Source organism: Symphalangus syndactylus, chromosome 8, assembly GCF_028878055.3.
Source record: "Symphalangus syndactylus isolate Jambi chromosome 8, NHGRI_mSymSyn1-v2.1_pri, whole genome shotgun sequence".
Classification (NCBI taxonomy): Eukaryota; Metazoa; Chordata; class Mammalia; order Primates; family Hylobatidae; genus Symphalangus; species Symphalangus syndactylus.
The window spans coordinates 62443917-62467271 of NC_072430.2; the positions used below are offsets into that span (position 1 = coordinate 62443917).

Sequence of the window (23355 nt, forward strand, 5' to 3'; positions counted from 1 at the left end):
ATAGTGCCGCAGTAAACATACGTGTGCATGTGTCTTTATAGCAGCATGTTTTATACTCCTTTGGGTATATACCCAGTAATGGGATGGCTGGGTCAAATGGTATTTCTAGTTCTAGATCCCTGAGGAATCACCACACTGACTTCCACAATGGTTGAACCAGTTTACAGTCCCACCAACAGTGTAAAAGTGTTCCTATTTCTCCACATCCTCTCCAGCACCTGTTGTTTCCTGACTTTTTAATGATGGCCATTCTAACTGGTGTGAGATGGTATCTCATTGTGGTTTTGATTTGCATTTCTCTGATGGCCAGTGATGATGAGCATTTTTTCATGTGTCTGTTGGCTGCATAAATGTCTTCTTTTGAGAAGTGTCTGTTCATATCCTTCACCCACTTTTTGATGGGGTTGTTTGTTTTTTTCTTGTAAATTTGTTTGAGTTCTTTGTAGATTCTGGATATTAGCCCTTTGTCAGATGGGCAGATCACAAAAATTTTCTCCCGTTCTGTAGGTTGCCTGTTCACTCTGATGGTAGTTTCATTTGCTGTGCAGAAGCTCTTTAGTTTAATTAGATCCCATTTGCCAATTTTGGCTTTTGTTGCCATTGCTTTTGGTGTTTTAGTCATGAAGTCCTTGCCCATGCCTATGTCCTGAATGGTATTGCCTAGGTTTTCTTCTAGGATTTTTATGGTTTTAGATCTAACATTTAAGTCTTTAATCAATCTTGAATTAATTTTTGTATAAGGTGTAAGGAAGGGATTCAATTTCAGCTTTCTATATATGGCTAGCCAGTTTTCCCAGCACCATTTATTAAACAGGGAATCCTTTCCCCATTTCTTGTTTTTGTCAGGTTTGTCAAAGATCAGATAGTTGTAGATATGCAGCGTTATTTCTGAGGGCTCTGTTCTGTTCCACTGGTCTATATCTCTGTTTTGGTACCAGTACCATGCTGTTTTGGTTACTGTAGCCTTGTAGTATAGTTTGAAGTCAGGTAGTGTGATGCCACCAGCTTTGTTCTTTTGGCTTAGGATTGACTTGGCGATGCAGGCTCTTTTTTGGTTCCATACGAACTTTAAAGTAGTTTTTTCCAATTCTGTGAAGAAAGTCATTGGTAGCTTGATGGGGATGGCATTGAATCTATGGCCATTTTCACAATATTGTTTCTTCCTACTCATGAGCATGGAATGTTCTTCTATTTGTTTGTATCCTCTTTTATTTCATTGAACAGTGGTTTGTGGTTCTCCTTGAGGTCCTTCACATCCCTTGTAAGTTGGATTCCTAGGTATTTTATTCTCTTTGCAGCAATTGTGAATGGGAGTTCACTCATGATTTGGCTCTCTGTTTGTCTGTTATTGGTGTATAGGAATGCTTGTGATTTTTGCACATTGATTTTGTATCCTGAGACTTTGCTGAAGTTGCCTATCAGCTTAAGGAGATTTTGAGCTGAGACGATGGGGTTTTCTAGATATACAATCATGTCATCTGCAAACAGGGCCAATTTGACTTCCTCTTTTCCTAATCGAATACCCTTTATTTCTTTCTCCTGCCTGATTGCCCTGGCCAGAACTTCCAACACTATGTTGAATAGGAGTGGTGAGAGAGGGCATCCCTGTCTTGTGCCAGCTTTCAAAGGGAATGCTTCCAATCTTTGCCCATTCAGTATGATATTGGCTGTGGGTTTGTCATAGATAGCTCTTATTGTTTTGAGATCTGTCCTATCAATACCTAATTTATTGAGAGTTTTTAGCATGAAGCGTTGTTGAATTTTTTCAAAGGCCTTTTCTGAATCTATTGCGATAATCATGTGGTTTTTGTCATTGGTTCTGTTTATATGCTGGATTACGTTTATTGATTTGCGTATGTTGAACCAGCCTTGCATCCCAGGGATGAAACCAACTTGATCATGGTGGATAAGCTTTTTGATGTGCTGCTGGATTCGGTTTGCCAGTATTTTTTTTGAGGATTTTTGCATCGATGTTCATCAGGGATATTGGTCTAAAATTCTCTTTTTTTGTTGTGTCTCTGCCAGGCTTTGGTATCAGGATGATGTGGCCTCATAAAATGAGTTAGGGAGGATTCCCTCTTTTTCTATTGATTGGAATAGTTTCAGAAGGAATGGTACCAGCTCCTCCTTATACGTCTGGTAGAATTTGGTTGTGAATCCATCTGGTCCTGGATTTTTTTGGTTGGTAAGCTATTAATTATTGCCTCAATTTCAGAGCCTGTTTTTGGTCTATTCAGAGATTCAGCTTCTTCCTGGTTTAGTCTTGGCAGGGTGTATCTGTCGAGGAATTTATCCATTTCTTCTAGATTTTCTAGTTTATTTGCATAGAGGTCTTTATAGTATTCTCTGATGGTAGTTTGTATTTCTGTGGGATCAGTGGTGATATCCCCTATCCCTTTTATCATTTTTTATTGCGTCTATTTGATTCTTCTCTCTTTTCTTCTTTATTAGTCTTGCTAGCAGTCTGTCAGTTTTGTTGATCTTTTCAAAAAATCAGCTCCTGGATTCATTGATTTTTTGAAGGTTTTTTTGTGTCTCTGTCTCCTTCAGTTCTTCTCTGATCTTAGTTATTTCTTGCCTTCTGCTAGCTTTTGAATGTGTTTGCTCTTGCTTCTCTAGTTGTTTTAATTGTGATGTTAGGGTGTCAATTTTAGATCTTTCCTGCTTTCTCTTGTGGGCATTTAGTGCTATAAATTTCCCTCTACACACTGCTTTAAATGTGTCCCAGAGATTCTGGTATGTTGTGTCTTTGTTCTCTTTGGTTTCAAAGAACATCTTTATTTCTGCCTTCATTTTGTTATGTACCCAGTAGTCATTCAGGAGCAGGTTGTTCAGTTTCCATGTAGTTGAGCGGTTTTGAGTGAGTTTCTTAATCCTGAGTTCTAGTTTGATTGCATTGTGGTCTGAGAGACAGTTTGTTATAATTTCTGTTCTTTTACATTTGCTGAGGAGTGCTTTACTTCCACCTATGTGGTCAGTTTTGGAATAGGTGTGGTGTGGTGCTGAAAAGAATGTATATTCTGTTGATTTGGGGTGGAGGGTTCTGTAGATGTCTGTTAGGTCTGCTTGGTGCAGAGCTGAGTTCAATTCCTGGATATCCTTGTTAACTTTCTGTCTCGTTGATCTGTCTAATGTTGACAGTGGGGTGTTAAAGTCTCCCATTATTATTGTGTGGGAGTCTAAGTCTCTTTGTAGGTCTCTAAGGACTTGCTTTATGAATCTGGGTGCTCCTGTGTTGGGTGCATATATATTTAGGATAGTTAGCTCTTCTTGTTGAATTGGTCCCTTTACCATTATGTAATGGCCTTCTTTGTCTCTTTTGATCTTTGTTGGTTTAAAGTCTGTTTTATCAGAGACTAGGATTGCAACCCCTGCCTTTCTTTGTTTTCCATTTGCTTGGTAGATCTTCCTCCATCCCTTTATTTTGAGTCTATGTGTGTCTCTGCATTTGAGATGGGTTTCCTGAATACAGCACACTGATGGGTCTTGACTCTTTATCCAGTTTGCCAGTCTGTGTCTTTTAATTGGAGCATTTAGCCCATTTACATTTGAGGTTAATATTGTTATGTGTGAATTTGATCCTGTCATTATGATGTTAGTTATTTTGCTCATTAGTTGATGCAGTTTCTTCCTAGCCTCGATAGTCTTTACAATTTGGCATGTTTTTGCAGTGGCTGGTACAGGTTGTTCTTTTCCATGTTTAGTGCTTCCTTCAAGAGCTCTTGTAGGGCAGGCATGGTGGTGACAAAATCTCTCAGCATTTGCTTGTCTGTAAAGGATTTTATTTCTCCTTCACTTATGAAGCTTAGTTTGGCTGGATATGAAATTCTGGGTTGAAAATTCTTTTCTTTAAGAATGTTGAATATTGGCCCCCACTATCTTCTGGCTTGTAGAGTTTCTGCGAAGAGATCCGCTGTTAGTCTGATGGGCTTCCCTTTGTGGGTAAGCTGACCTTTCTCTCTGGCTGCCCTTAACATTTTTTCCTTTATTTCAACTTTGGTGAATCTGACAATTATGTGTCTTGGAGTTGCTCTTCTCGAGGAGTATCTTTGTGGTGTTCTCTGTATTTCCTGAATTTGAATGTTGGCCTGCCTTGCTAGATTGGGGAAGTTCTCCTGGATAATATCCTGCAGAGTGTTTTGCAACTTGATTCCATTCTCCCTGTCACTTTCAGGTACATCAAACAAATGTAGATTTGGTCTTTTCACATAGTCCCATATTTCTTGGAGGCTTTGTTCGTTTCTTTTTATTCTTTTTTCTCTAAACTTATCTTCTCACTTCATTTCATTCATTTGATCTTCCATCACTGATACCCTTTCTTCAGTTGATCGAATCAGCTACTGAGGCTTGTGCCTTCGTCACGTAGTTCTTGTGCCGTGGTTTTCAGCTCCATCAGGTCCTTTAAGGACTTCTCTGCATTGGTTATTCTAGTTAGCCATTCGTCTAATTTTTTTTCAAGGTTTTTAACTTCTTTGCCATGGGTTCGAACTTCCTCCTTTAGCTCGGAGTAGTTTGATCGTCTGTAGCCTTCTTCTCTCAATTCGTCAAAGTAATTCTCCGTCCAGCTTTGTTCTGTTGCTGGTGAGGAGCTGCATTCCTTTGGAGGAGGAGAGGCACTCTGATTTTTAGAGTTTCCAGTTTTTCTGCTCTGTTCTTTCCCCATCTTTGTGGTTTTATCTACCTTTGGTCTTTGATGATGGTGACGTACAGATGGGGTTTCGGTGTGGATGTGCTTTTTGTTTGTTAGTTTTCTTCTAACAGTCAGGACCCTCAGCTGCAGATCTGTTGGAGTTTGCTGGAGGTCCACTCCAGACCCTGTTTGCCTGGGTATCAGCAGTGGAGGCTGCAGAACAGCTGATATTGGTGAACAGCAAATGTTGCTGTCTGATCCTTCCTCTGGAAGTTTTGTCTCAGAGGAGTACCCGGCCGTGTGAGGTGTCAGTCTGCCCCTACTTGGGGGTGCCTCCCAGTTAGGCTACTTGGGGGTCAGGGACCCACTTGAGGAGGCAGTCTGTCCATTCTCAGATCTCCAGCTGCGTGCTGGGAGAACCACTACTCTCTTCAAAGCTGTCAGACAGGGACATTTAAGTCTGCAGAGGTTTCTGCTGCCTTTTGTTTGGCTATTCCTTGCCCCCAGAGTCTACAGAGGCAGATAGAACTCCTTGAGCTGCAGTGGGCTCCACCCAGTTCAAGCTTCCCAGCCGCTTTGTTTACCTACTCAAGCCTTGCCAATGGCGGGCGCCCCTCCCCCAGCCTGGCTGCCACCTTGCAGTTTGATCTCAGACTGCTGTGCTAGCAATGAGTGAGGCTCCGTGGGCATAGGACCCCCCCCCCCCCCCCGAGCCAGGCACGGGATATAATCTCCTGGTGTGCCGTTTGCTAAGACGGTCGGAAAAGCGCAGTATTAGGGTGGGAGTGACCCGATTTTCCAGGTGCCGTCTGTCACCCCTTTCTTTGACTAGGAAAGGGAATTCCCTGACCCCTTGTGCTTCCCAGGTGAGGTGATGCCTCGCCCTGCTTTGGCTTATGCTGGGTGCACTGCACTCTCTGTCCCACACCCACTGTTCGGCACTCCCCAGTGAGATGAACCTGGTACCTCAGTTAGAAATGCAGAAATCACCCATCTTATGTGTCGCTCATGCTGGGAGCTGTAGACTGGAGCTGTTCCTATTCGGCCATCTTGGCTCCACCCCCCACCCTTTTTTTTTTTTTTTTTTTGGTAAAAACAGAGTCTGGCTAGGTTGGGCAGTCTGGTCTTGAACTCTTGGCCTCTAGCAATGTTCTCACCTTGGCCTCCCAAAGTGCTAGGATTACAGATGTGAGCCACCGCACCCAGCCTAAAAATTATGTTTGAAGTTAGCTTTATTAAGGTGTCACTTATCTTCTGTAAAATTTACCTACTTTACATGTACAATGTGAATTTTAACAAACATATGCAGTTATATAGCCACCCATACAGTATTTCCATCACCCAAAAAAGTTTCTTTCTTTCCTTTTGAAGTGAAATCCTCTCTCCCACCTCTCAGGCCCTGGTAAACCACCTGTCTGCCTTCTATCACTATAGTTTTGCCTTTTCTAGAACATAGGTAGTCTCTTCTGTGTATGGATGTCTTCTTTCACATTGTAGTGTACTTTGGAGACTCAAACCATGTTTATTACATGTATCAGTAATTCATTCCATCTTCTTGCTGAGTGTACTCCACTGTTTATACATTCCAGTTGAGGGACATTGTCCTTTTGCTTTTTAGAAAACTTTTTATTGGGCTACGCGCGGCAGCTCATGCCTGTAATCCCAGCACTTTTGGAGGCTGAGGCAGGTGGATCACCTGAGGTCAGGAGTTCCAGACCAGCCTGACCAACATGGAGAAAACCCGTCTCTACTAAAAATACAAAATTAGCTGGGAGTGGTGGCATGTGCCTGTAATCCCGTTACTCAGGAGGCTGAGGCAGGAGAATTACTTGAACCTGGGAGGCAGAGGTTGCAGTGAGCTGAGATTGTGCCATTGCACTCTAGCCTGGGCAACAAGAGCGAAATTTCGTTTCAAAAAAAAGTTTTTATTTCGACACAATTTTAGACTGACTTACAGAATAATTACAAAGATAGTAGAGAGAGTTTTCATATACCCTTTCCCCAGTTTCTCCTAATGTTTAACATCTCACATGGCCATGGTACAATTATTAACACTTAAGAAATTAATACTGGCTGGGCACGGTGGCTCACGCCTGTAATCTCAGCACTTTGGGAGGCCAAGGCTGGCAGATCATGAGGTCAGGAGTTCGAGACCAGCCTGGCCAACATAGTGAAACCCTGTTTCTACTAAAAATACAAAAAAATTAGCTGAGTTTGGTGGCACGTGCCTGTAGTCCCAGCTACTCGGGAGGCTGAGGCAGGAGAATCGCTTGAACCTGGGAGGCAAAGGTTGCAGTGAGCCGAGACCACACCATTGCACTCCAGCCTGGGTGACAGAGTGAGACTCCATCTCAAAAAAAAAAAAAAAAAAAAGAAATTAATATTGGAGCCAGGTAGTGGTGCATGCCTGTAGTCCCAGCTACTTGGGAGACCAAGGTGGGAGGATGGCTTGAGCCATGGAGTTTGAGACTAGCTTGCACAACATAGCAAGACCCCATCTCTAAAAAAATAATAATAATAAGGCCGGGTGTGGTGGCTCATGCCTGTAATCCCAGCACTTTGGGAGGCCGAGGCGGGTGGATCACGAGGTCAGGAGATCGAGACCATTCTGGCTGGCGTGGTGAAACCCCATCTCTACTAAAAATACAAAAAATTAGCTGGGCGTGGTGGCGGGCGCCTGTAGTCTCAGCTACTCAGGAGGCTGAGGCAGGAGAATGATGTGAACCCGGGAGGCAGAGCTTGCAGTGAGCCAAGATCATGCCACTGCACTCCAGCCTGGGCAACAGAGCGAGACTCTGTCTCAAAAAAATAAAAAATAAATAAAAATATACTTTATTTTAAAAAGTAATATTGGCACAATATACTATTATTTAAACTACAGACTTCATTCAGATTTTCATTGTCATTTCTCTAGTCTCCTACAATCTGACAATTCCTTAGTCTTTCTGTGTCTTTCATGACTTTGATGCCTTAATTTTTTTTTTTTAATTTTTAAACATTTAAAAAATAGAGACATGATCTTGCCCTGTCACCCTAGTTGGAGTGGAGTGGTGCAATCATAGCTCATTGCAGCATTGAACTCCTGGGCTTATGTGATCCTCCTGCCTTAGCCTCCTGAATAGCTACAACTATAGGAGTGTGCTGCCGTGCCTAGCTAATTTTTTTCTTACTTTTTGTGGAGGTGGGATATTGCAGTGTTACCTAGGCTGGTCTCAGAATGCTGGGCTCAAGTGATTCTCCCACCTTGCCCTACCAAAGTGCTGGGATTACAGGTGTGAGCCACTGTGCCTGGCCTGATGCTTTCTAAGAGTGCTTGTTTAGATATTTTGTGTCCCTCGATTTGTCTGATGATTAGGCTGCAGTTATGGATTTTTGGGAAGAATACTGCAGAGGTGATGTGCCCTTCTCATGGTGTCCTATCAGGAGCTACCTGATGTCAGTATGTCCTGTTACTGGCAAAGTTAACCTTGATCACTTGGTTAAGGTAGCCTCTGCCAGGTTTCTCCACTAAGTTACTATTTTTCCTTTTCTGTACTCTGTTAAGGCAAATTATTGCTTTTTAAATTTTGATGTACCTCAATATGCATGGGAGATACATAGCTTTGCAACTCCCTCAATCTTAATCGTAATAATAATAGTAATAACAATAACTAGCACTTGCTCCACCTGCATAGTTCTAAACACATGTGCCCATTTAATCCTCATGACACGCTGTGAAGTAGGCACTTTATGCTCATTTTATAGCCGTGAAGATTGAGGTACAGAGTACCTTGCCCAAGGCCCAATAACTAGTAAGTGATGGAGCCAGATCTTTTTTTTTTTTTTTTTTGAGACGGAGTCTTGCTCTCTCTTGCCTAGGCTAGAGTGCAGTGACATGATCTCGGCTCACTGCAGCCTCCACATCCCGGGTTCAAGCAATTCTCCTGTCTCAGCCCCCCGAGTAGCTGGGACTACAGGCATGCACCACCACGCCTGGCTTATTTTTGTATTTTCAGTAGAGACAGGGTTTCACCATATTGGCCAGGCTGGTCTCAAACACCTGACCTCAGGTGATCCACCTTCCTCTGCCACCCAGCGTGCTGGGATTACAGGCGTGAGCCACTGCACCCAGCCTGGAGCCAGATCTTCACTTCGCCTGAGTTGAAGGGCTGACTTTCACATGGGCCATATGGTTGTCGTCAGAGCTTAGGATGGGGACTCTCTCATTCTTTGCCAGAGAAAACAAATGCTTCCTATATTTAATACTTCTCTCTTGTTTTTTCTTTAAGACACTTTTTTGGTTTGTTTTTCCTTCCAGGAATATATCTTGTGTGACTAAAGATTTTAGTAAGCTATATGTGGCAATCATACCATATTAAAATCTTGGGGAGAAATCCAAGAAACTTTTGGAAACATTAAGGATCTATTTTTGGTCTTCTTTTCAGAAATATGACTGAAGGTGGGGCAGAATATTCAGAATAGAAAAGTGCTGTGGTAGAAGAAACACTCAATGAGTGACACTGCGCCTTTTTCTCCTGGGATGTTATCAGCCACTTCTACCACGGGGTCTGTGTTTGTATGTGTCTAACCCTGCCATGTTCACCTTTCTTGACCACACTAATGACTTTTCTATGACACAGTCAAATGTATCTCTGAATAGCCTGACTCGGGGTAATAACTGTGGTTTACATGATGACTTGGTCTCTGTGAGCCCCCTATTCTAGTAGCAGTGGAGCCACTGAAGGTCAGGCAGTGTGGGTGGACATTTGTCCATCTTCCTGTGACTCACTCAGCCGCCTGCATTTCTGAGGGGAAAGAGCTGTAGGTGCAAAGCTCTAATACATCCCTTCCCTTCTCTGTCTAATTCTATTATGTATATTGCATATCCCCCAAATCCTTGAAATTACTCAGCTAGGTGTCTTGTTTTATCTAGTCTGCCAAGCTGTCTAGGTATCAGTACAGTTTTTTTCTATGTATATATTTATTTTCCAAAAATGAAATCCTACTGTATTTCTTTGTAGCTTCTTTTCTCATTTGACAATATAGCTGAAGAAGTTTCCATGTCATATGGCATTTATCTACAATGTTGTTTGGGTACCTGCCTATTATCAATAGCTTGGCTATATTATGATTGGTGGGGATTGTGGCTTATTTCCCTCTATCCCTCTTCAGCATCCAGGACAGGATGTTCTTGCAGTCACCGGGTGTTAGGAAGCTCAGAGTGCTCTCAGGTATCATCTAATTAATCTTTTCTTTTGCACGTAGCATAGTTGAGGATAAGTCAGTGCAATATTTAAAAATAAAGCTTTTTTTTTTTTTTTTTTTTTTTTTTTAACGTCTATTGTATGTCTGGCTGGAAGTGCCAGGGTCCACAGCTTAAACAAGACACTGCTTATCTTCCAAAGCCTACCCAGAGAGGCATATACACACCAACTGTAGGATTTATTTCCTTAGGAAGGCAACTGTTTAGAATAAGTCTGATGCTAGCCTACAATATATAGAACACTTTACAAATGTAGAAAATTACTTGGGGAATCGATAGTAGAGGTCAAGTTTACAGGTGTCTGGATCTGGCCTCAGATGTCAGAGGGCTAAGGATTAGTCTTTTTCTCAGCTATGGTTTTCTACATATTGATTATAGACAAAATATAAAGTAGAAGAAAATGTAAGGAAGAAAGTGAAAGTGGCCCATTTCTACTGCCAGAAATAGCCACTGTTTTATTTTGGTATAATTTTTCCTTTCCTCCCTCCGTTCTCCTTCCTCTTCCATACTGCAAATATGTTCATAATCCTGCATTTTTCATGTAACACTGTATCAAGGATTTTTAAATGTCACAGAAAAAGACTTTGCTACTTTGATAAGGAAAAATATTTAGTTTTATTTTGTATTCCCTTAATATTTTAGGGAGGATTAACATTCATTTATGTTGACTGTCTATTCATGTTTATCTATATTTCTACCTTTCTATAAAATTGGAAATGTTACTAAAGCAAGCCTCTGATTTCAGATGTCCTAAACGATGCTATATTTGATGAAGATCATGATGAGATGGTGATCGTGAAGGACATAGACATGTTTTCCATGTGTGAGCATCACTTGGTTCCATTTGTTGGAAAGGTAAGGTTCTCTTTATTGTTTCCCAGCAATTTGAAACATAATGAAAGTTTTTCAATCAGAATAATTTTTTTTTTTTTTTTTTTTTTTTTTTTTTTTGAGACGGAGTCTCGCTCTGTCGCCCAGGCTGGAGTGCAGTGGCGCAATCTCGGCTCACTGCAAGCTCCGCCTCCCGGGTTCACGCCATTCTCCTGCCTCAGCCTCTCCGAGTAGCTGGGACTACAGGCGCCCGCCACCACGCCCGGCTAATTTTTTGTATTTTTAGTAGAGACGGGGTTTCACCGTGGTCTCGATCTCCTGACCTCGTGATCCGCCCGCCTCGGCCTCCCAAAGTGCTGGGATTACAAGCGTGAGCCACCGCGCCCGGCCCAATCAGAATAATTATATTTAAAATTTTTAGCTGCCAAGTCCTGATATCCCAGGTATTTACAATTATACATATATGGTTATTCTTTATTAACCTGACTAATAACTTGAAACTTAAAAAACAAAACCAAAGTAGCAGAAGGCTCCCAGGAGAAGCCTTTCATGTTAAATACCAGGTTCATAGGTTAAAATAATGAGGTTTAAGTAGCATCTCTCTCTCTCTTTTTTTTTTTTTTTTGTAGCTACTACAGGCTCTGAAAACCTTTACCCTTTATTTATTTATTATTAGCATCCCAATCTAGAGATGCCCTTTATTTTAACTTGAATAATGTTTGATCCAAGATAGATATGTATGTATGGCATGTCATGAGCAACAATAATTGCAGAATTTCTTGTGACAGAGGTTATGGTATTTGTGGATTTGTTTCCATTCCTTTCTATATTAGGAAAAGTGAATCTAATGCATTAGATTCCTCAGCACCTCTGTGAATTTCTTTTGTCAGAAATGTTTAGTCCTAGTCTTATGAAACTTTAGATCTAATCTAGTTTACAGGAAATCCAGAGGCTGAATGGAACACATCCAGAAGGTGGGGCACTCTGCTGAATAGCTGGCCTATTCTCTTTTCAGTAGAGAATATTATGGGTGGGAGCACTGTTTTAGAACAAAAGGGACTTAAGAGGTATAACCAAATGGAGTGTAAATACAAATGTGTGACTCTTCATTGGATTCCTGTTTAAACAAACCAAAAGTAAAACATTTTAGACAATTGGAGGAATTTAAATCTGAGTTAGTTATTAGATGTTGTCTAGGAATGACTACTTAACATACCCTTGAGAACATGTGGTATAGAACAAAGAGTTGTCCCATTCCCCTACCTCCATCATAATTTTATTTAATTTCGATTCTTTATTAATAATCTTTAAAGAGAAGACTTACAAGAAGTAGTGTTATGAATACTTATATACTCATCAACTAGGTTAAAGTGTTAACATTTGCTTCATTTTTTTCTTTGTTAAAGTATTGTATCTTTTCACTTTTTTATGGAAATAAAATATAGACAGAAAATGCACAAAACTTAAGGGTGTTCCTTACCACTTCAGAGATCAAGAACTAGAATAGGCCGGCACGGTGGTTCATGCCTGTAATCCCAGTACTTTGGAAGGCTGAGGTAGGTGGATTGCTTGAACCCAGGAGTTCAAGACCAGCCTGGGCAACATGGTGAGACCCCATCTCTACCAAAATAAAAATAAAAATTACCTGGGCATGGTGGTGCATGCCTGTACTGCCAGCTACTCGGGAGGCTGAGGTGGGAGGATGGCTTGAGTCCAAGAGGCAAAGGTTGCAGTGAGCCGAGATTGCGCCACTATATCCTAGCCTGGGCAACAGAGCCAGACTGCCAGACCCTGTCAAAAAAACAAACAAACAAACAAACAACAACAAAAACCCCACAACTAGAATATGTGTAGCATCCTGGAAGCTCACCTCACTTCTCTTCTCTTCTTAATCCCTAATCCATCCTTTGTACCAGTTTATCAATTTATAACCCTATGGATTTGTTTTCTTGTTTTTCAGCTATATATAAGTGGAAAGATTCTACGATATGTACTCTTTGTGTCTGGCCTCTCTTGTTCTACATTGTCAGATTCATCGATGTCATTGCCTGTCATTGTAGTTTATTTTCATTGTTATATCTTATTCCATTGTACAAATATACCACAATTTATCTGTTCTGCTCTTGGTGGACATTTGTATTGTTGCCTCTTTTTTTTTGCTATTACAAACAATACTGCTATCAATACTTTTTTGGCGTACATGTGCATGCATTTTTTTTTTTTTTTTTTTTTTTTCTGAGACGGAGTCTTGTTCTGTCACCCAGGCTGGATTGCAGTGGCGTGATCTCGGCTCACTGCAAGCTCCATCTCCCGGGTTCATGCCATTCTCTCACCTCAGGCTCCTGAGTAGCTGAGACTACAGGCGCCTGCCACCACGCTGGCTAATTTTGTTTTTGTATTTTTAGTAGAGACGGGGTTTCACCGTGTTAGCTAGGATGGTCTCGATCTCCTGACCTCGTGATCCGCCCGCCTTGGCCTCCCAAAGTGCTGGGATTACAGGTGTGAGCCACCGCGCCCGGCCCTAAAATATTTTCTTACTTATCCACAGTAGCACTATCATAAAATTAACAATAATTCTTAAATAGTATCTAATAACTAATTTATATTTAAATTTCTCCAATTGTCTCAAATGTTTACTCCAGGAATCCAATGGAGAGTCACACATTTGTATTTACATTGCATTTGGTTATACCTGTTAAGTCCCTTTTGTTCTAAAATAGTGCTCCCACCCATAACATTCTCTATTGAAAAGAGAATAGGCCAGCTGTTCAGCAGAGTGTCCCACTTTCCGGATTTATTTCCTTCAGCCTCTGGATTTCCTATAAACTAGATTGGATCTAAAGTTTCATAAGACTAGGGCTAAACATTTCTGATAAAAGTAGTTCATAAGGGCTGGGCGTGGTGGCTTATGTCAGTAATCTCAGCACTTTGGGAGGCCAAGGCAGGTGGTGGATGTATCGCTTTGAGCTCAGGAGTTCGAGACCAGCCTAGGCAACATGGTGAAACCCTGTCTCTACCAAAAAAAAACCAACTGAAAAAAAAAAAAACAAAAACCAACCAACCAAACAAACAAGCAAAAAGTAGCTAGCATGGTGGCATGCACCTGTGGTCTCAGCTACTCGGGAGGGTGAGGTTGGAGAATCGCTTGAACGCAGGAGGTCGAGGCTGCAGTGAGCCGAGATCACACCACTGCACTCCAGCCTGGCAAGAGAGTGAATCCCTGTCAAAAAAAAAAAAAAAAAAAAAGTAGTGCTTCATGAGAGTGCTGAAGACTTCATATTATATCACATCAGGGCCGAGTGAGGTGGCTCATGCCTGTAATCCCAGCGACTTGGGAAGTCAAGGTGGGAGGATAGCTTCAGGTCAATAGTTCAAGACCAGCAAGTGAGACTGTCTCTACCACAAAATAAATTTTTTTTTTAATTAACTGGGCATGGTGGGTGCATACCTGTAGTCCTAGCTACTTTTTGGTAGTCTGAGGCAGGAAGATTGCTTGAGCTCAGGAGTTTGAGGTTACAGTGAGCTATGATCATGCCACTGTACCCCAACCTGGGTGAAAGAACAAGACCTTGTCTCTAAAAAGAAAAGAAGAGAAAACAATCAGAAAACCCAGATACATCACATCAGGAGCCATATCATATCTAGTAATCCTGCAATTAATGATGAAGGAATCTTTGAAAGGGAATCTGTTGGTGAGCAAATTAGACACAGAAAGCCTATGACTTGTTCAAGAGGATAGAGTGAGTTAGTGGCTTGGCTGCAGCCAGATCCAAGGCACTGATTCTGTACTCAGCCTGTCACCATTTTATCCTGTTACTTTCTGCTATTACTTCCTCAGTGTTTGTGTTTTTGCTACCTTTGTTTAAAAAATATATTATTTAGTGAATTTTTTTTTTTTTTGAGACAGTTTTGCTCTTGTTGCCTAGCCTGGAGTGCAGTGGTATGATCTTGGCTCACTGCAACCTCCGCCTCCCAGGTTCAAGCAATTCTTCTGCTTCAGCCTCTCGAATAGCTGGGATTACAGGTACCCGCCACCACGCCTGGCTAATTTTTGTATTTTTAGTAGAGATGGGGTCTCACCATGTTGCCCAGGCTGGTCTTGAACTCCTGACCTCAGGCAATCCACCCAAAGTGTTGGGATTACAGGCGTGAGCCACCACTCCTGGCCTATTTAGTGATTTTGTGAAATGGACATTTAAATTACCTAGGATCTTAAGACCAAAAATAGTATAAACAATAAACAAATTCTATGTCTGCATAGAAATGTAAAAATTTCAGACAGCATAGAAGACTTTGGTTCATGGGAAAGTTTTAACTCTCTAATTTTTCTTTGAAATACTCAATGTTCAGGTGCTATTTTACTTTTTCCTCCTGCCAACCAGGAAGGCAATGAGGTGGACTTCTCAAATTCCTAAAGCATAGTGCCAATGGATGGGGAAAAAAATCACTAAGTACTAGTAGGTGAATTATGTAAATAGTAAGTGAACAATGAAAACAGTGTTGGAAAACCATGATGCTGTTGAGTCTCTAATTTTATATTCGGTTAATTAATTGCCTACAAGTGACCATTTACTCTATTAATCTTTTCAGAGAACTAATGTTTTTCGTACGTAGTATTTGGCCCAAAAAGAGTAACTTTTATATTTGATATTAATTGGTGCCATTTAAGATGACAGAAATGGCCTGGCTGTATATTCGGTCGTTTAAAAGTTGGTTCTTAGGGTGCAGGTTCTTGCCAAGCCATGGTGGTAGCAGTGCCCTTTTTCTCCTGTTAGGAAGATGGGGCCGGGCATGGTGGCTCACGCCTGTAATCCCAACAATTTGGGAGGCCGAGGCGGGTAGATCACGAGGTCAGGAGATCGAAACCATCCTGGCTAACACGGTGAAACCCCATCTCTACTAAAAATACAAAAAATTAGCTGGGCGTGGTGGCGGGCGCCTGTAGTCCTGGCTACTCAGGAGGCTGAGGCAGGAGAATGGCTTGAACCTGGAAGGCGGAGCTTGCAGTGAGCCAAGATTGGGCCACCGTACTCCAGCCTGGGCGACAGAGTGAGACTCCATCTCAAAAAAAAAAAAAAAAAGGAAGATGGTGCGCTCTCTAGCAGCTTAGAAACCAGGAAGCCAAGCACAAAAGGGCGTGGAGACCTTCTGTGCTGCAGGGCCTTGTGGTGGGATCTTCGGGCTGCTGTGATGTGTGGAATGGCAGTACTTATGCTTACAGTTTTTGCCATTTAAAGGAGGCTTTCCTGTATGCATTTTAATGTTGCTATGAGATCATTTGCCTTTTCTTGAGAATGTTTCTCCTCCATAAAGAAGAAACTTTCAGATTTGTGTCAAGAGTTCAACTTCACAGGTAAGTGTCAGGGCCATGCAACTGACTCTTGAACAACATGAATTTGAACTGCATGGGTCCACTTAGACGTGGCTTTTTTTCAAGCAAACACTGATAAAAAATTCTACGGTATTTGCAGGATACAAAACCTGTATAGATGGAGGGGCAACTTTTCATATATATGCAGGTTCTGCAGGGCCAACTGCAGGACTTGAGTATGTAGGATTTGGGTATACACGGGGTCCTGGAAGCAATCTCCTGCATTTACCAACGGACAACTGTACAAGTTTGTTATTTGATTAATAGACTCATACGTACATATTTTGCTTTTACTGCATGTATGTAATTTTAAAAATACGTATATAAATGTTTCATTTTCTAAGCCTTAACAGTTCCAGATGTTTTCAAGGTAATACATTGTCATGATAAATTACATGTAAGTATACTATAGTCTTTCTATATTTCCTTATTTTGTCACAAAGAAGGCACTGTATTTTCACTCAGCTCATGATTTCCATCTCTTCTCTGAAGGTCCATATTGGTTATCTTCCTAACAAGCAAGTCCTTGGCCTCAGCAAACTTGCGAGGTAAGTGTGACTGTGCAGTGAACAAGAATACAGGTTTATAGGACCTGCCCTCATCTGCTGAGAATCTATCTCATCAGGCTTTCTCTCTTTACCTGTATGGATCTAACTTGGAAGTCATATTGCAACTTAAAGTTTATAGTTGCAGAGGCACAGACTTGGAGGGTCTGAAACACAGATGCCCCTTCCTTCTCGTCCCCTACTGCCTGCTTCCTCTTGCACTTCCTACCCTTTCTTCCACAGATACATACATCCTGGAAGTCTCAGCTCACCTCTTTCTCTGCAGAGCCTTCTCTGACTGGAGAGGTCCTGAGCTTACCTTCAGTCCAGCCCCATCCTTTAAGGGGGGTTTAGCTAACAGTGAGGGGTTGGGGAAGAAGCTGGGCAGGGCTCTAGCTGCAGTGCCCTGCTGTCAGACTTGTTGTCAGGCCTGAGGACTCTTCTGTCCTTGTCAAGGGGAGTGTTCACCTTCTTTCCTTTCATACAACACTGCTTTCAGACTTGTAATGAAACTTCCCTGTGGGATCTCCAGCCTCAACCCTGCCTTGCTGTGCACTGGATGCCTCCAGGCATACCTCAGGGGTCCTGCAGGCCAGTCCATTCACGTCTAGGTTCTTTGTTTCTGCAGACACAAGACTGCCTGCCTTAGCTTTGCACAGCTTTGTTCTGATACAGTGTTCACTCTCCTCGCTCTCATTTCTCTTTCCTGCTACAATCTTCTTTTCTGTTCTTTATCCTGTGGGTTCATGCCTTAAAAAATGCCCTTACTGCCTTTTTTGTTTGGGTTTTAGGAGAGGTGATGTACATACACGTTCATCTGTGTTTAACTGGAAGTCAACATGGGGGTTTGTTTTCAGATATCTCCGGTAGGCCCCAGCCACCAATATTTTATTGCCCTTAAATATCCTTGTTATTTCTTCGTATAAAGTTAGTGAATTTTGGCTGATGGAGGAAATACTGGGAGAGGTGTGTGTGTGTGTGTGTGTGTGTGTGTGTGTGTATAGAGAGAGAGAGAGAAAGTTAAAAACAAGATGAAGGGGTGGGGTAAAGTGTTCCTACTCTTTTTTTTTTTCAAAAATAATCAAGCTAAGTTTGAATAACTTGAGGTTATAGTGGCCATATCATAATTGAAATAAATGAGTCTCAGCCAGGTGCCGTCTTTCACACCTGTAATCCCAGCACTTTGGGAGGCTGAGGCGGGCGGATCACTTGAGGTCAGGAGTTTGAGACCAGCCTCACCAACATGGTGAAACCCCATCTCTACTAAAAATACAAAAATTAGCTGGGTGTGGTGGTGCACACCTGTCATCCCAGCTAATCAGGAGGCTGAGGCAGGAGAATTGCTTGAACCCGGGAGGCGGAGGTTGCAGTGAGCCGAGATTGTGCCCCTGCACTCCAGCCTGAGCGATGGAGTGAGACGCTATCTCAAAAAAATAAAAATAAAAGAAGAGGAATAAATGAGTCTCTGTGACCAGCTGACTGTGCTGTGGCTCTGATGTGTTCCTGTTTCTTTATGCAGGCCCTGGGATTTAACACAGTTGTGAAATGGTGGTCCTGATATTTCTCAATTCTGTGTTGGAATCTGTAAAAACTACCCCAGCAATCTGACACCTGCCCTCTAAAGTTGTTCCTTTTACTTTGTTTTCACTTCCACTTTCTCATTCATTTCCTCTGGGGATCAATAAGAAAGTGAGTAGAAGAGACAAATTTAACTTCCCCAGTTTCTGACCTCATTCCTGCTCAGCTATTTTGCTATTAGATAGGGCTGCTTGGCACCATGAAAGAATATTATATCATAGCTGTAATTGCTTCATTGGAATAAGGCTGTTAGCACAAATCCAGAAACATTCTGGCTGCTTGCGTGTGATCCATCCCTGGTGGCAGTGCTGAAAAGTTGCTGAGAAAAAGTGTATTGGTAGTGATTGGGAGTAATTAATCTTACTATAATTTTTATTAACAACTCCCTTCCCAGTAACTTACTCGCAACTAATAATGTATTAAACCAATTTCATGTCAACTGTGAGTAAAAGTATCTTTACTAAAATTGGTTATTCTTACGGTTTTATAATATACAGTCTAAGTTAAATCAGCATGCTTAACTGTGCAAACATAGCTGTAGGCCCAGTCCCCTGGGGCCCTCCCTGTCAGCAAGATTGCTAACCCTATACCTTGCCCATATAGAAATTCTGGCACTGCTGATGCCTATAACAGACTGTCCATATGTGAAAGGTGTAATGGATAGTTTCATAGTGTAAAGAAGCTTGGCAGATCACATTAGGCCTTGGTCTTAATGTAGCAGCCTTCTCTGAAAAACCAACTGTTGATCACGATTAACACTTTATGGGAAATGGCCTCTTGAGTGATTCAGTGAGATCATACAATAAATGGCAACCTGGTGGTAGAAGGAAATAATCTTAGTTATTTCCTTTCCAAGTGAAAGGAAAAGATCTCAAATAATTAAGCTTTTATGAAACAATACAAAGGAGTTGATTATTAGCATGGGGATTTGTCCTTAGACTAATAGGATTAAAATTTAAGAATAAAATGGAACATTAAGCCAAAGAACCAAGTGTATGTTGCTTTCAGATATTTTGCAAAAAATTTGAATAAAGAGTCTATTAAATAGAAAAGAAGACTAAGATTTTATCCAACTACTTATTCCTTATAAGAAGTAAGAATATTTAGGGAATGAAGAGGAATAAAAGCTGAATGTCTTAGCAAAACTTCACCGCTCATTTTAATCTTGTATATGAAGTTTGTTATATGCTTGCCTTTAAATGAATGACCTTTCAGTGCCAGTGAAGTCAAATATCAAGCAGTAAAGCCTTAAGTAACAAGAAAATGCCAGAAGTGAGTTGATCTGGCTCAACTCTAGTAGAATTCTAGAATAAACTTAGTTTGAATAGAACTTTCTTTTGTTGCTGAAAAGCTATGGAACATGTATTCATTTTCTTCCCTTAGAAATAACTGAGTGTCGGCTGGGTGAGGTGGCTCATGCCTGTAATCATAGCACTTTGGGAGGCCGAGGTGGGCAGATCACTTGAGGTCAGGAGTTCGAGGCCAGCCTGGCCAACATGGTGAAACCCCGTCTCTACTAAAAATACCAAAATTAGCAGGGCATGGTAGCATTCGCCTGTAATCCCAGCTACTTGGGAGGCTGAGATGGAAGAATCGTTTGAACCTGGGAGGCGGAGGTTGCAGTGAACCGAGATTTCACCACTGCCCTCCAGTCTCATGACAGAGCAAGACTCTGTGTCACCAAAAATAAATAAATAAATAAATAAATAATTGAGTGAATGTATGAAATCTTGAATTTAGAGTTGTAGTATCTCAGGTAGCCATGGCTGACTTGTTGGGTGGGCACTGTGCCAGCTACTGCGGAGGCTAGAGAAGCAGGACATAGCAGCCACCCTCAAGGAGAGTGCACAGGGCAAGACTGCAAGTGCCATGGAAATGCCTGCTATAGCTCCAAGTTCAGAGGAGCCATGATGGCTGTGGCCTGACAGGTGAATAGACCTGGAGGTGGAGGGATGAGCAGAATTCTAAATGGGGGAGGTTTCTCTAGGTATAGTTAATGCATGAGCAAAGACCAGTCAGAGGGTAGGAGCAAGGCCTATTCCAGTGGATGGGAACCAGATTGACTGATGGAAGTAAGAGTTAGACAAGGGGGAAAGGTGAGGTGGGTATTAGATTACAGAGGGAGCAGTCTTTTTTTTTTTTTTTTTTGACTATAAAAGCAACATACCATTTAAATACAAATGAGTGACTACAGTGAAAACTTTTCTTACCTATTTTCATTCCCCAGAGTTAGAACTAGAGATTTCTTTCACTATCCTTCTGGAAAATATTTATGCAAGCACAAACATAAGATCATATCTTATATTCTGTACTACAACTTGCTTTTTTAAATTTTATTTTATTTTATATTTTTTTGAGATGGAGTCTTGCTCTGTCGGCCAGGCTGGAGTGCAGTGGTGCGATTTCGGCTCACTGCAACCTCTGCCTTCTGGGTTCAAGTGATTCTCCTGCCTCAGCCTCCCCAATAGCTAGGATTACTGATGTGCACCACCATGCCTGGCTAATTTTTGTATTTTCAGTAAAGACAGGGTTTCTCCATGTTGGCCAAGCTGGCCTCGAACTCCTGGCCTTAAGTGATCAGCCTGCCTTGGCCTCCCAAAGTGCTTGGGATTACAGGCATGAGTCACTGCACCTGGCCAGCTATTTTTTTTTTTCTTTTGGAGACAGGGTCTTTCTCTGTCGCCCAGGCTGGAGTGCAGTGGCACTATCTGGACTCACTGCAGCCTCCACCTCCTGGGTTCAAGCGATTCCCCTGCCTCAGCCTCCTGAGTAGCTGGGGTTACAGGCGTGTACCACCACGCATAGCTGATTTTTGTATTTTTAGTAGAGATGGGGTTTCAACATGTTGGCAAGACTGGTCTTGAACTCCTAACCTCAGGTGATTGGCTCGCCCCAGCCTCCTAAAGTGCTGGGATTACGGGAGTGAGCTACCGCACCCAGCCCTGGCCAGCTTTTTAAAAATTTAAAATACCGGCCGGGCGCGGTGGCTCACGCTTGTAATCCCAGCACTTTGGGAGGCCGCGGCGGGCGGATCACGAGGTCAGGAGATCGAGACCACGGTGAAACCCCGTCTCTACTAAAAAAATACAAAAAATTAGCCGGGCGCGGTGGCGGGCACCTGTAGTCCCAGCTACTCGGAGGCTGAGGCAGGAGAATGGCGTGAACCCGGGAGGCGGAGCTTGCAGTGAGCCGAGATTGCGCCACTGCACTCCAGCCCGGGCAACAGAGCGAGACTCTGTCTCAAAAAAAAAAAAAAAAAAAAAAAAAAAATTTAAAATACCTTGAAGTTCTTTGGACATCTTTTAGTCCAAAAAGTCCAAGTTTCTTTTCATAGCTACCGAATATTTCTTTGATTAATACAATTCATTTAACCAGTGTTTGCTATAGATAAGTACAGTTTGCAGTTTGAGACTTGCCAAAAAGTAAAAAAGTACCCTGGTGAACAAATTTTATTATCTTTGTGTGCTTTGAATCTATCTGAAGTATAAATTACTAGTATGGAACTTGATGGGTAAAGGGTAGCCGAATTTTTGATATTATGAAATTGCTCTCCAAAGAGACCATGCCAGTTTATACTCTAATAAATAGATACATAGGTAAAGGGTGGCGTATGTTTCTCCACACTTTGGCCAACACTGAGTTTCATCACACTTTTAAATCTTTGCCAAACTGATAAGTAAAAAATAGTATCTATTTTAATTTGCATTTTCTTAATAGAGTGAGGTTGAATCTATTCAGATACTTCCTGTTCGTAGCTCCAGTGTTAATTTTTCCACTGAGTTATTTGTCTTTTTATTCTTGGTTTGCACACGCTCCGAATGTTAAAGCCATCAGGTCAGGTGCTACAGACAATGCTTCCCAGCTTGTCATTTGTCTTTTGATTTTGCTTTATAGTATTATATTTCCATAAAGAAGTTTAAAACTTTTCTGTAGTCACAAACTTTTTTTTTTTTGGTACTTGTATGGCCACATTATTATATTTAAATCTTTGCTCCATCTGGACTGTATTTTGGGGTGAGGAGTGAGGCAGAACCCATCTACTGCTGTGTGTGCTCACTGCCTGGCAGGCGCAGCACCCCCACTTCCTGCCTTCCTGCCTTCCTGCCCTCCCTGCTGCAGGTCTTTGCTGTGCCTTTCTTATCTTCCTCCTGGAGGGAATGTTAAGCTCCTGCTTCCTCCCTACCTCTCATCTCTGAGGGTCCTTCAGTCCGCCCTCATGAGCTGCTGGGATGTTCTTTCTAAAGTGTGGATTGGATCGTGCTGCTCCTTTGGTGGCTCACCACAGCTTTTCAGATAAAGTCCAAACTCCTTATTTAGAATAATTTAGAAAAAGCCAAAGAATAAAAATCACAACTCTACAAGTTGAAAATCTTGTGTCATAGGTTGCTGGGGAGTCTGATATCTAGGAATGAGACGATATGTAACTAAAAATATGCTTTATAAATCTTTACATCTTGTTGAATAAGTTTTTTAAAAAAATGGGGAGAGAAAGGAATGGACCAAGGGTTTGAAAGCCTGCATACATTAATAACCATTAGAAAAGGTCAAATTAATGATTTGGGGGAAAGTTCCTGGGCCCCGTCAGTTTTATAAGTGTTCTTTCAAGCTTTCAAGTAACCACTAATTTTGCATGTGTATAAATAATTCAAGAGCGTAGAAAAACCTGTGAAGTGTCAATTAACTTGAGGAAGCTGCCTATTCTTGATACCAAAGCCTGATAAGCCTAGCATTAAAAAAAAAAATGATAGGCAAATCTCACTGATTAATGTAGTTGTAAGAATCTTAAAATGTCAGGCTAGTATAGAAGTACTGTTTTCAACATGACCCGGGGATGTTCAGTCCAAGAATGTAAGAATGGTTTAGATTAAAATTGACAACTACTGATGCTGGGTGTGGTGAACTAGATTGTAATAATGCTCCTCTTGGCACAGCATATCAAGATATACTGCATATGTACATTTTACACTTTGGGGGAAGCATGAGGCAATTCTAGTGAGAATCCACTGGAATTAACACTAAAGCCAGAGTCTGGATTCTGTCCTCCCTATTCCCATCCCAAATCAAGGACGATACTTACCTATTAGCATTATTCTAGGAAGAGCAGGAAAAAGAAAAAAGAACTCATAGACACATTCATAAAGTTTGGGATCAGAATTAG

The 23355-nt window shown here is 41.7% G+C and overlaps 1 protein-coding gene and 1 pseudogene across 3 annotated transcripts in view; one reads left to right on the plus strand and one right to left on the minus strand.

The window, feature by feature from the left end:
- GCH1 (GTP cyclohydrolase 1) overlaps nucleotides 1–23355 on the plus strand; it is a 61993-nt gene that overhangs the window by 27362 nt on the left and 11276 nt on the right. For all 3 annotated transcript variants that reach the window (XM_055289311.2, XM_055289312.2, XM_063645578.1), the window contains exons 2-3: nucleotides 10618–10727; nucleotides 16567–16622. In XM_055289311.2, coding sequence (XP_055145286.1) covers nucleotides 10618–10727; nucleotides 16567–16622 — 166 coding nt within the window. The remainder of the gene's footprint in view (nucleotides 1–10617; nucleotides 10728–16566; nucleotides 16623–23355) is intronic.
- Nucleotides 16994–17109, minus strand: LOC129489059 (uncharacterized; annotated as a pseudogene).